The sequence below is a fragment of the Eublepharis macularius genome, chromosome 4, assembly GCF_028583425.1.
Source record: "Eublepharis macularius isolate TG4126 chromosome 4, MPM_Emac_v1.0, whole genome shotgun sequence".
Lineage (NCBI taxonomy): Eukaryota > Metazoa > Chordata > Lepidosauria > Squamata > Eublepharidae > Eublepharis > Eublepharis macularius.
The window spans coordinates 151,698,438-151,711,914 of NC_072793.1; the positions used below are offsets into that span (position 1 = coordinate 151,698,438).

The 13,477-nt window shown below is 44.8% G+C and overlaps 1 protein-coding gene across 3 annotated transcripts in view; it reads left to right on the forward strand.

The window, feature by feature from the left end:
• LOC129326958 (peroxisomal acyl-coenzyme A oxidase 2-like) overlaps positions 1-13,477 on the forward strand; it is a 30,819-nt gene that overhangs the window by 8,911 nt on the left and 8,431 nt on the right. For all 3 annotated transcript variants that reach the window (XM_054975293.1, XM_054975294.1, XM_054975292.1), the window contains 8 exons: positions 1,999-2,106; positions 3,629-3,748; positions 4,719-4,834; positions 5,780-5,952; positions 7,097-7,259; positions 9,105-9,295; positions 9,887-10,048; positions 11,501-11,606. In XM_054975293.1, coding sequence (XP_054831268.1) covers positions 1,999-2,106; positions 3,629-3,748; positions 4,719-4,834; positions 5,780-5,952; positions 7,097-7,259; positions 9,105-9,295; positions 9,887-10,048; positions 11,501-11,606 — 1,139 coding nt within the window. The remainder of the gene's footprint in view (positions 1-1,998; positions 2,107-3,628; positions 3,749-4,718; positions 4,835-5,779; positions 5,953-7,096; positions 7,260-9,104; positions 9,296-9,886; positions 10,049-11,500; positions 11,607-13,477) is intronic.

A 13,477-nucleotide genomic window follows, 5' to 3' on the forward strand; every position in this document is an offset into this window, starting at 1 on the left:
GTATGCGTACAGCTCCTCTCTTACCCCAAGAGAATGAAACTGATACAGGCCAGGCTGAAAGGAGCAGGATTGTCTCAAATCTGACACCAAAATGTAGTCATTCTAGCAAGGAAGCATCTCCCAGTTCTATGGCCTGCTTAGCATAGCAGTTTTTCGAGCCCTGATATAAGTGCATTGACCTGCTGAGAAAATAAAACAAATGTGAATCAGTACTCTGAAATCCAGCTTTACTGAACTACTTTTGAGGGTGGTTGTGAAGATTAATTGCATGCCTTAAGCAATAGCTTTAGAACGTAGATGATGGTTCATGCTGGGCATTTTCTACCCTGACCTTCGTCCAGGGAGATCAGGGAGGCGGACATGGTTCTCTTCTCCTCTATTTAATCTTCACTGTAAAACTGATGGCTGGATGCCCACATGTTGTACAATAACTGTGCTGTGTCACTCATTCACTATTGAATGTTCCTGTGTGGGCAGGACAGTCCCTGGAGGTGAATAATTGTTAGAGTGCAAAAGTACTGCAGAATCTGGGATGTGGATAAAGCCCAGGTAGATTCAGCTGAAAGACATTAGATTGTCTCTTTATATGAGATGAATTTCGCAAGGACACTCAAGTGAAAGGAGATGCAGTGTTAGCTGGGAAGCCAAGTTTTAAAAGACAGATCTGAAGGCTCTGTCAGTTTCATCTCTCTAGAGCCTGCAGGGCAAAGATCACTCCTCAGAGGGTTTGTTTCCTCTTTGCCTCCCTGAAGGCTTTGTCAGTTTCACCTCCCCTTCAGGGAGGAGGAGAAGAAATAAGCAAACCCTCTGAGGAGCGATCTTTGCCCTGCCAGTTCTAGAGAAATGAAACTGACAGAGCCTTGCAATCTGTCTTTTAAAACTTGGCTTCCTGGCTAATATTGCATGTCCCTTTACTTGAGAGTCCTCGTGTAATTTGTCTCCTATAGAGAGACTCCCAGAAAGATTTCATCTCATGTAGCACAACTTCCTCACCTCAGTCTAGCAGCTATCAAAACAACAGCTTATCAGCAGATGACAATGTAAAAGTTGCTTAAGGCCACCCTAAAACAAGGCCATAAAGTCCACAAAAGATACCAAAAATAACCAGTTAAAAGGTGGGATAAAAACTTGGGTTGGATGAGTTTCTGCTGGCAAGAAAGAATGTGTTTCTAAATTGTGTGCGCATTCTTTTGTAAGGTGAAGATGAACCCTGCTCTCTATATATTATGCTGCTTTCATTATTTTTTCAAAGGTAGACAGCACACCTGAAACATGAAGGAGTAACACTAATGGCTGCTTCGGCCATTACCTGATACATATCTGTGTAAGGAAAGTTGCAAAGCTAGGATCATGCTGTGGGTAAAGGATTGAAGTTAAAATGTTACATCTGCCTTCATTCTCGCTTTGGGCAAGACATTTTTTTCTTGGTCTGAAGCTTGAACCCAACACACTATTCTTAGATTTTTGCTGATCTCAGTCATACACCGGTTTTGCTTTGTTCATCTTATTCAGATTTATGCACTGAAATATGGTCCACTCGGGGAGAGCTCAGTGGTTTCTTTATGCTGCAGAAGCTCAAAAGTGTTTTTTGGGTGTTTTGTGAGATGCATTACTCTTGGCGACTGTAATCCCTGAAAAGATGCAGTCAGAAACTTACTACTAGGAAACGGTCACTCATGTTTGACCATTTTTGCACACACATTCAGGAAAACCTCTGTAAAAATCAAGCTGATGAATGAGGTCCAGGGTAGATGGGATTAGATGCACACTGAGTGATTTTTCAGTGGCTCCAACCCTGGTCGTTGTTCAACATCAGAGAACGCAGCATAAAGCTACTTTGAACTGAGATGCCTCTTAGGGTGTAGCTCAAAAGAAGTTGGGTCCTGTACTGGTGGACATTCAACCAGGAGGGACTGTAGACCCTGCTAATGGCTGCTGAATCAGCTGCTGGTCCTGGAACACTCCGAGAAGTTGAGTCTGATTTTTGTTACTGTTAAGGAACATACCTTCGGGGTTTGGAGACCATGGCCACTTTTGATGTCACCACTCAGGAGTTCATCCTCAACACCCCAAAGATCTCTGCCATGAAGTGGTGGCCAGGAGACTGTAAGTTTCAAATGTATTCAATGTTCCCATTGTTAGTATGGTTTTCTTGGTTTGCTTGTTTCTCCAGTGCTTCAGAAGTATCCTGCTACATAAAAGCTGAACCGTACTGGAGACGACTCACTTTTTATCCTGGCATAGGCACACTGAGGGTCCTGTGGGTGTGCCTGCACCAGGATAAAAGGTGAGTTGTTGGTGCAGCCCAGCCGTTGCAGCCACTGCGGGGCCTTAGGAGGGTTGCACCGGGCATCCCTGCCACCTGCACCAGGCCTAGGAGGGGCCATGGAGGCAGCGAGGTCACACTGGGGGGGGGCATGGTCCCACAGCAGTGGCAACAGCAGGACCCAGTGTGGCGGCAGCTCCACAGCAGGCCCCGAGCAGTCCAGGACAGCGCGATGGGCCCTGGAGTTCTCCTGTCGAATCAAGCCTATTTAGAGCCAAAATTGGCATGTTATGGACCACAGTACCCATTTTCTAGAGTCCATTTTTTGAGTGGCAGCAGGAAGGCCTAGTGCAACAGCCCGTCAGGGCATAAGGTGGGGCAGGGCAGCAGCTAGAGCCTATTGTATTGTTTCACACAATGGGGTCTGGTGCTAGTCACATTGTAAATATCAAAGTGGAGCTTTATCAAAAGAGTAGGTCAGAATTCTTATGGAGCAGTGATGGCCAACATCTGTGGGTTGCTCTGTTTGGATTTTCTTATTTATTTATTTTATTTATATCATATTTGTATTCTGCCCTCCCCGCAAGCAGGCTCAGGGCAGATAACAACATTAAGAACATTTAAAGCATTCCATATTAAAACATTTAAAACAAATTCTGTTGCATTTTGGATAGGGGCTGTTTCCAAGTTCCTTTTAGCACAGTTCCAGGGTCCTCCCATGCACCCATGAACACACGCGTGCACACACGAAACTGCCGTATTCTGAATCAGATCCTTGGTCTGTTACAGTCAGCCATGCCTATTCTGACTGATAGCAGCTCACCAGGGTTTCAGATTGAGGTCTTTCACATCATGCACCACCTGGATCCTTTGAAACGGAGAAGGCAGAGATTGAACCTGGGACCTTCTACAGGCAGAGCAGATGCCGTACCACTGAGCCACAGACCCACCCTTGCCCCATTTTCTGTGCCTGTTGAAGCTGAATGTTCTGGGAGATTAATCTTCTCCCTCCTCCCATGAAACAAAGCAAATTAGAAACTTTGGTGCCACTTGGGCTGAGTCATAAATATCCCTTTTGCTGGGTGTGGGTTTCCTAGTTCCGGAATTTTATCAGGACATTTAGTTGTTTCTTGGCCTCTGTCAAGAAACACGGGGATAACGGTAGCCGTTCAGCATCATTCTTTTAGTCAGGTTAGCTCTCTAAGCCCGTTATAAATCCCTTGGTCTCCTCTTTCTAATTACCAGCTTGCATGACTGCTTCAACTGCAAAGCTCTTGACTAGGGTACTGAGGTGTGAAAATGCTGACTCTCTTTTTAAGCAAAGTATGTCTTCTTTCCTGCCCCCTTGCCTCTGCGTTGCAGTGGGGAGATCAGCGACTCATGCAGTGGTTTTTGCACAGCTTTACCTCAAAGGAAAGTGTTATGGGATGCATCCCTTCATGGTGCAGATCCGCAGCCTCCGAGATCACTCGCCAGCTCCAGGTGACTGACTCTACAGTGTCCTAAAACCATCCCTTTCATCCTTTCAGTGCAATCCTAAGAAGAGTTACTCCAGTCTAAACCCATTAAAATCAATGAGCTTAGGTTGGAGTGACTCTTCTTAGGATTGTGGTGCTCAGCCACCAGAATGCTGCACTCTGTCTCCAACGCCAGTTTCTGTGTTGGTGCAGCGTGAGTGCAGAATGCACACTGCACTATTGTCAAATAGTAGTGCCATAACATTTGGCTAGAAACCACCCTTGGAAAATGCAGCTAAACCTTGTAAAGCTCTTCTAGGACCAGGAATCTGGCCTAAAACATCAAAAAGGGCCCCTTTTCCTCCAAATTGGCTTCCTTCATGTTCAGTAAAGCATGTCTCTTGGAAACAGCAGTCTAAAGTGATCACCTAACTGTAGCTAAAACTGCTCTGCAAGCTCCACAGCTTTTATTTTAACAACTTTGGATCTGATGCTCTTAAAAATAATTCACATAATGATCAAAAATCCTTGTGGCAGCCACGAGGAATTTATAGACTGGGAGTTCCGTGCTGGGAACTGAATTTCTCAGCAGCACAGGCCTGATTTGGATCCAAACCATGAGGCCCAAGGAGAGGGGACTTAAATCCCACCCACCGCACCATTTTCTCAACCTGAAATGGCCCAGGGAGCTGCTCTTTTCCCCACAGGGGAAATGTAAGGTGTACTGAGGGCTATACATGAGTTTCCCCAGTGGGGTAAATAGGGGCTCTCAGGGGCCATTTCATGTCAGGAAAAACAGCAGAGCTTAAACTCCTCTTCTATCCATGACATGGTCCCCAGCTGAACTGATCAGGGAATTCAGACCCTAACAGGGAACTCTTACTACATGTTGGATAGCAATATGTCCGGCCGTTACAAGGTCTTAATATCCTGTGGAACTGCATTGGGTGTAACACTTGGATTTGTATAATCTGTGCGTTTTGTCTGTTCCTCAGGAGTAACCGTAGGGGACATCGGTCCCAAAATGAACTTTGAGCATATTGACAACGGCTACCTCTTGTTGAAGAATGTTCGGATTCCAAAGGAAAACATGCTGGCCCGGTTCTCTCAGGTGCCCTTGGGCAGGGGAAACAAAGGCCTCTGGCAGGCAATGTTCACATTTGGGGCAGAATTTCACATGGAATCTGTCATCTGGCCAAGAATTTTGATAACTTGTGAAGAATCCTGCAATCTTCCTTAAAGTAGCAAAAGTCTAGTCCTCACGGTTGCAAAGCGACATTTGAAGTCCTGTAGGCAGCATCTTGCAAAAGCTTCAGATGGTTACAGACTAGTGTCTTGGCACACTGGCTACCTTGCGCAACATTCCCCAATCATCTGCCTTACCCACACACTGCTGCTGCCCTTACCCTTCCTTGCAAAACTCTACAAATCTAGTTTCTGAAAGAATGCAGTATGTCAGCTTTAGCATATTTAGATAGCAATATTATATGCAAATAACAGATCAAAACATGTTTATGTGCCTGTTTTAATTCTTTTGATGCCGTATGTTGTGCACTCTCCCACCCCTAGAGCTGAGTCACCTTTTATTTTCCGCTTGTAGTATCACTCCCACAAGTGATGCCTGTGCATGTCCCAAGAGAATGTGTTGTAGAGTCACGTATAGATGGTACTGCATTTATGAATCATGAAAATGTTATGCATTCAGAACCAGGCACGGCCGTTGCTTAGAAGGTCTGATTGGCTGGATTGTAAACCTCAAAGATACCAGGTTGAAGACATTCTGCCCAGATGTATGCTTATGTATGGATGAAGAAGACAGACATTGCCTATCTTTTCAGATGTTGCCTTTATCTTGTTTTCTTCCTTAGAGTAATTCATTGCAATCATCCAGGTTATCATTAGATTTTGTAGGTTCAACAGAGGACTTTGTTACCTTTCAATGCACATCTGTTTCCCCTCCTTTTCGTGTTTTTCAATGTAGTTTCCTCCTTCACGTTGTTGTCTTTCATCACTTTCCTATTCAACCCCCCCCCCCACATCTCCCCACAAACTCCAGGTTCTGTCCGATGGCCAGTACATCAAACGAGGATCTGAAAAGATTAACTACTTGACTATGGTTGTGGTCCGTGTGGCCATTATTCGTGATGAAGTTGTAAACACTCTGATGAAGGCTTGCACTATCGCTGTCCGATATTCCGTGGTGCGCCGGCAGTCAGAATTAAAGCCTGGGTATGGTACACAAAGAGAGTCTGGCCCACTAGTTGGGGTGGAGCCTGCCCTCAAGTCATAGCTAACTTATGGCAACCCCTAATAGTGTTTTCATGGCAAGAGACTAACAGAGGTGCTTTGCTGTTACGTACTTCTACAACCTTGGTCTTTGTTGGAGGTCTCCCATCCAGTTACTAACCACGGCAAACCCTGCTTAGCTTCTGAGATCTGTCAAGATCAGGCTCATCTGGGCTATCCAGATCAGGGTCTGGCCCAACTAGAGGGATATGTAATTTTCTGCTGTTGTGGTTGTTCCTATTCTCTGTCCTTTTGCAAAAAATGACCCCTTGTTGACCTTGATGTCAATTTGCTTTCCTCCCCCAATTCCTTTGACATGGCTGGGGAAGGAAACTTCTTTCTGTGCAGATGAAGCTGCAACTCTTTGATCTTGAGCAGGCAGCTGGAAAAAGACCTGGGACCTTTTTCTTTCTAACAATAATTATATCGGCATTAGGAGCAGCATACATGACTATCTCTGCCCTAGTTCCACGTTGTCCAGTTTTGAGTAGACAGTCGTGTCCTTGACGGACCAATGGCCTGATTTAGTATAAGGCACCCTCAACTGTGTTCGAGTTGGTACGTTGTAGGAAACCAAGTCCTTCACCTGGGCACTGTTTCCCCATCATTGTCACTTAGCAACCTTGCCGCACCCCTTTCTAAGAGAGGACTACTTGTATGCTTGTTTTTTAAGGTGCTACAACCTGTATCTGGTGCTTTCCACCTCATTTTGGTGCAGGAAATTATTTGCCTGAAATAGCCCCCACATGAACAGTAACAGCAGGGGGAAGGAGGCTAGTTCTGAAAGGCAATTCTCCACTGGGGTTTCACATAGGATGGTGCTGTTTCAAACAAGTGGCTCCCTATGGGCAAGTAAGTGGTAAGAGTCACCATCATGATAAACAGTGATTGGAGAATTTTCCTATGCAGGATATCCTATCGGTTGGCTGTTCTTTCGGTTAGGAAGCTGGGATTGGTCAGTCTCCCAAGCTTTGAAGCATTGCAGCATAAGTCCCTTCTGCCTGCAAAGGAAATCTGCAGCTCTTTCAGCCAACGATTGCCATTCATCGTTCCGTCTCTGACAACCCATCGAACTGTCTTCCCACAGGGACCCAGAGCCCAAGATTCTGGACTATCAGACCCAGCAACAGAAGCTGCTGCCTCAGCTGGCCACAGCCTATGCCTTCCACTTTGTGTGTGACTACTTGCAGGAAATCTTCAACAGAGGCTATGCAGAAACTAAAGAAGGAAAATTTGATTTACTACCAGAGGTAATGTGAAGGGAAAGCAGCATCCTGTTACCCTTGGAAAGCTGGACAAGAATTACCCTTGTCAGTTGGGGCAATAAATTACACAGGTGTGTTCATGCAGCTTGAAAGATCCCATGAGAATTGTCAGGCTTTGTTTCATCTGTTCCCCTCTTCATCCATTGCAGAAGTAGTCCTCTGCTGTGTAGTGATTTTCAAGGTGCTTCTTGACTCATTAACAGACACTGATCTTGCCTGAGTGAAAGCTCCTAGCACCAGAGGAATGTGCTCCACAGCAGAGGGCTGCCTCCACAACACAGTGGAAGGGAAGCAAGGCATAGGATCCAAGTTCTTGCTTTTGAAGAGGTAACTTTTTTGTTCTTGTGCTGGTGCAGATAAGTTTGAAAACACAAGAACAATCCGAGGTGGCAGCTCATATCCCCATCCCCAGCCACGGATCAGGTTTATTAGCCTGACCCAGAGTATGCCTTTTTAACTGTTAAAAATTAAACATGCAGACAAGTTTGATTTCAGTTGACTGTGTGGACTGCCTGTGCAGTGATGCTGTGCTCCAGGGTATGTGGGATGATGGCCACACTCAGTTGTCATACACAATCACCGTTAAATTGACATGTGCCTAATCCTGGGTAGTGTCAGGCTTGCATGTGTGCCTCCTTCCTTCCCTCTGCTTACTCATGTAGAGAATGACAAAGGAATCCCAGATAGAAACAACTCCCTGTTCTTCATGATGCGTGAATGCAGATGTATGGGGCGAGGAGGGGACTAAAGGGATTCTTAATGTTTTTTGTGTCATGGACCCGTTTGGCAGTCTGGTGAAGCCTATAGACCCCTTCTCAGAATAGTGTTTTTAAATGCATAAAATACCTAACTTCAGTTAGATTCGTAAAGATGTAAATTTTTTCACAACCCTGGGATGAGCGGTATATAAATTGAATAAATAATAACCAAGTTCAAGGACCCCCTGAAATCTAAGGGTAAGGCTTGGTTGCGAAAGGCTAAGTCCTTTTAATGTGCCTGCCTGTTGCTGTATGTTGTGAGTGACCAAAGTTGGTTTCTGAAATTTCTTCATCACACTGCACACAAAGAGGCAGGAGCAAGGCAAAGGCTCGCAAAAAAATCAGGTTTGTTTACCTCCTGGCAAACCTGCAAGTTATCAACTGATGTTCCAGTCAACAATTGATGCACATGTCCCCCCAAGCCGGAAGTCCTCCCCAAGCCGGAAGTCCTCCGGCAGGGTTAAGGCAGGGTCATGCATTGCCACCTGCTCCGCTCCTGATCCCAGCTGGCTTAAGTGGGCAGGCATTGCCACCTGCTCTGCTCCTAATACCAGCTGGTTTAAGTTGGGGCGTGGGCATTGCTACCTGCTCCACGCCTAATACAGGGGTGGGCATTACCACCTGCTCCACTCCTGATCCCAGTTGGCTGAAGAGGGCGGGCATTGCCACCTGCTCCATTCCTAATACCACCTTGGTTAAGGTGGGGGTGGGTATTGCCACCTGCTTTGCTCCTAATACCAGCCAGGTTAAAGTGCGGGGAGGGTATTGCCACTTGCTCCGCTCCTGTTCCTGGCCTGAGCTTCCCACCATGGCATGTTTTCAGGAGCGATAAGGTGAGTTATCTAGGCTTTCCTCTGCAGCAGTGCCCACTGGTGGTGAACCAGGGTATAAAGTGAGTCGTCTGAAACATGCTTACTCAATTATATAGTAAGATAGTCCATTTTCGCACATTAGGAAAGTAGATCAATTGACTGTAAATATAGAAACTATACTAATAGGAGACTGCTGTTAAAGGGAGCATTTATAGCCTTTCATTCAGAGAAATGCTGAGAAATGTGTACTTTCGTCACAGCTTCATGCACTCGCTTCTGGCATTAAAGTGATAACCACAGACTACAGCTCAGCAGGTGTGGAGGTGTGTCGGAGAGCCTGCGGGGGACACGGGTATTCTCTCCTCAGTGGCCTGCCTTCATTGTACACTAAACTGGTTGCATCATGCACTTATGAAGGGGAAAACACCGTTCTCCTCCTGCAGACAGCCAGGTAAATTCATTGAAATCTCTGGTTCCCATTGGCTGAGACTTTTTGCCAGCCCAGAGACCAATGCTGTCAGAACATTTGTTGTCTGTCTTCTATGAGGGAAGGGAAAGCTGTACTTTGGCTGAGACTAAAACATCACACAAGCTTCAAGGATTTGTAATATTTAGGAAGGAAAGTTACATAAATGGTTCTTGTTTTTTCTGTAAGAGTTGGGATGGAAATTGGGATTAACAAAAGTATATAATGAGGTAATAAGTGCGTACGTCTAAACCATGAGCTTCTATAGTATTTTTGCAATCTTTCTCTGTGTAGCAGACTTAATTTCTCCATAATGAAGAAAATTAGAAATTTCCTGTTCCCAAAGAAACACAAGTATTTCCCAAGAATTCTGCTTTAGAGTGTGTATATGACAGTCATGGCTTGCAGGTTCTTATATGTCCATTCTTATCCTCCTTTACTAAGAAATTACCCAATTATCTATATTATCAGCTTAGAGTCTTACCTGCATGCCTGCTTTTTTAAAGAGTTATGCTTTCGAACATACTTTTGAGCTGGTGAGGTGAAAAATGATGTGACTTGTTAATCTGCCATCAGATTTTTGGTTAAATGCCTTGGGATAGCAAAGAGTGGACAACCCATTCCTTCATCAGCTGCCTACTTGTCTTCCACGGTCTCTGAGAAGTGCCAAGCCCAGGAAAAAAGAGATTTCTTCAATCCAGATGTTTACACTGAAGCATATAAGCAGAGAGCCTTCAGGTGGGGTTAAAGACATCCTGTCTGTGTTTGGATTTGGGGCCCATCCTGTTCTAATGGCACAGAGCAAGAGTTGTGTAATGAGGAGTGGGGGCGGCCTGATCTATGGTACTGACTCTCTATCTAACTGACTTCACAGGGTGGTTGTGAAGGCCCAAGCTCCTTGGAGAGTCAGGCAGGCTGCTCATGGAGTTAATAATGAATGTTAAAGGTGCAGTTGTGTGTTATTTTTGTTAAAGATAGAGTCTGAACGATGCTCAGCCTCACTTTTTAGTGTAGGGGAGGAGGGCCTATGCATTGAGACCAACTACCTACAAATTATGTGCCTGGCTGCTTTTAACTTTGTATACAGGTGACAGTCAACAAGGGTGCTCTCATTCCACCTTAGATAGGACTCTCTCCCCTCTAAGGCTTCCCTCCCTCACTTTATCCTTGTCACAATCCTGTGAGGTAGGTTAGTTGAATGGGAAACATCTCCTCAGTCAAACTTACCTCTCAAACTAAACCTGGAAGCCTGTAAAACCACTGATGCAAGTTGTCTGTGGTGATCTGGCCTTGTCAGAAGACAAGCTGCTGATTTCTGAGAGTCAGGGAGAGGCTGCTGATGGGCATTGTGCTTAGACATGTGAAGTCCACATTCAGCTGTCAAGCACAGCAGCTAGTCACTTACTGTGTTGAGCCTAAAATGCTATCCTGAACTGCTTTGAAGAAAAGAGATCACAAAAATGAATTGGTGTGGTCTAATGGATGGAGCGTTGGACAAGGACTTGGAGAGTGGTTCAAATCCACACTCAGCCATAAAGCTCATTGGGTACCTTGGGGGGTTGCTTGCGGCGGGGCAGTTCTGTGGAGATTACTGTACGCTTGGCCTGGTGATCACATGCACCAGATGAAAGTGGCAGAGTTCTGAGGTGGTAGGCTAAATCATGCTACTTCAGACTGTAGACAGGGTGCACCAATTCTTGAATTCTCAATTTTAATTTCCTTTAAAATCCCTATGAGTAGAAAAGTAGCACTTCAGAGAGAAAGTTTTAGTCCAGCCCTCTCTCACACATGATGGCCTTTTTTGTAACTTTTGTGAGAGTCTTCTGCATTGCGGGAGCATTCACCACTGGTATCAGCCAGAATAATAATAATAACATTCGATTTATATACCGCCCTTCAGGACAACTTAATGCCCACTCAGAGCGGTTTACAAAGTGTTATTATTACCCCACAACAATCACCCTGTGAGGTGGGTGGGGCTAAGAGAGCTCAAGAGAACTGTGACTCGCCCAAGGTCACCCAGCTGACCTGGTACCATCTAGAATTCTACCACCTCATTCTGCTCTCTGTATATGCTGGGCTCTTCTTTCTACTGCGATGGGCCTAAAAAAGGAAACAAATTACAAATATGTTTGAGAGTTGTTATGAGCAGTTTTATATGCATCACACATTTTTCACCTCTGCTTCCAGGAAAGTGGGAAATGCGGCAATCAAACTTCAGACTCTGATTCAGTCGGGAACGGCACAGCATGAAGCATGGAACTTGTGCTCTGTACAACTGGCGCAGGCTGCTATGGTTGGTAATACTTTTGTTGCATCGCTCACTTTTATTACATCCCATTCCAAGCATGTCAACTAAATATTAATAAGCTTGTTTTAAGAGTTACAACCAGTCCTGTCATGGCGAATTAGATTTGCCTCTCCAACAATGAATTACTTTGGTAAATATGAATACTATTGCAGTCAGGACACTGTAGCACAGGTAGACCAGGGGTACAGATTTCAAAGTATTTAGAGTATTTTAAAATGTTAACTTATACAATGTTTTCCTTTTCAGTCTGGAACATGTAGATCTGTTTTTTTTTATGGTGCAAGATAAAAAGCAAGATATCCGGATTAGTTTGTGCCTGCAGGTCCATAATTTTACTCCTGCCCTTGTTTAATATAGGCTCGGCAGCTGAATATGCAAACTGCTTTGGGTGGAAGAACAGTGTGTTTGTGTTGTCCTTGGATAAATGTTGGGGGGCGGGGTTGGTGATGTTGAGATCTGTGAATCGCCACAATGGGCCATTCACACATGCAAGCCATCACTTGTGAGTGCATTCCTCCAGTTACAAGCCTGAAAGTGTGAACTTTCTCTTAACAGGGTCACTAGGCCAAGCTGGTTGCACTCCTGCATCAAGCAAAGAGCTTAAGGCAGTAAAGCTCATTCAGTCATTGTACAGGGCAAGAGCCAACCATTTTTTTGCACGGAAATTTCTGAGCTGATTCCAAGTAGACCAAAAAGCAGAAGAAACAGTCTCTTTGATAGTCAGAACTGGGAAAGCCAGCAGCAGTACCCTTAAAAGTCATTCTGTGCACAGAGGATTGGAGATAAGAAAACACAGAGATAAGGAACTTTACTTTCTAAACCCGTAAGCACACACATACAGTAGTAATGCTACTGCTGGTTGAGAAGTGAGAGATGGCATAGCTTAATAGCAGAGCATGTACTTTGCACTCTTCCTGTTCTTACCAGGAAGAGATACCATCTAGCATTTGGTATCCCCAAGTCTCTGTACCTCCTTGGTGTCACATTCTTCCCATGGTGTGAGATGACCCTTTGATTGTTTTCCATATCCCAGCATCAAGTACAGGGTGCTTGAAAGTCCTCAGTAGGATGAGGGTGTTTGAGAGCAGTTAAAAGATAAATTTATTAAAATGAATGTGTGTTGGGGAGAGGAGTAGCCCAAAAGTGGAGTGCATTTTTCCACCATCTGACTCAGGTTAAGGCAGCTTCCGATCTTCATGTGTGTGTCTATGCAGAATTGGGAGTTTAGAAATGACTAGCTACAGCATTGGCAATAAAAATGTACTGACCACTTGTTGCTTCGGTTAACAAATGCCCTCCACCAATGCCAGGTTTGGATATTTCTTCAGATCAATTAATTGATTCAGGTGAAGGCCTTCTGAGTTCTCTAGTGTAAGGCTATTGAGAATTGCGGGAGATGTGTTTATTCTTTATTTTACTGGTTTTATTAAAAATGTTTCTAGACCACCTTTCCACCGAATTCAGGGTCCCCAAGGCAGCAAGCATTAAAACTTTTCAGTTGTTAAAAAGAATTAAAAGACATATATAGGTACACTCTCACAATATTTTGAGCAATTAAACATGAATACGTTTTAAAAAATGGAGGAGGGCTAATAAGAATTAGCGAGGCAACACCAAACCAGACATAAAAGCCTTCACAGAAGACAACACTAGAGGGAGACAGACAAACTTGCCTGGGGCACCTGAAGGAGGGCCGCCAAAGATGACTGGAGTGGTCAGGTAGGTTCATATAGGAGTAGGCAGTCGTTCAGGTATGCTGGCCCCAAGTCATACACAGAGCTCTGAAGGTCAATACCAGCACCTTGAATTGGGCCTAGAAGTTAATTGGGAGCCAGCCGAGATGGAACAAGGCTAGA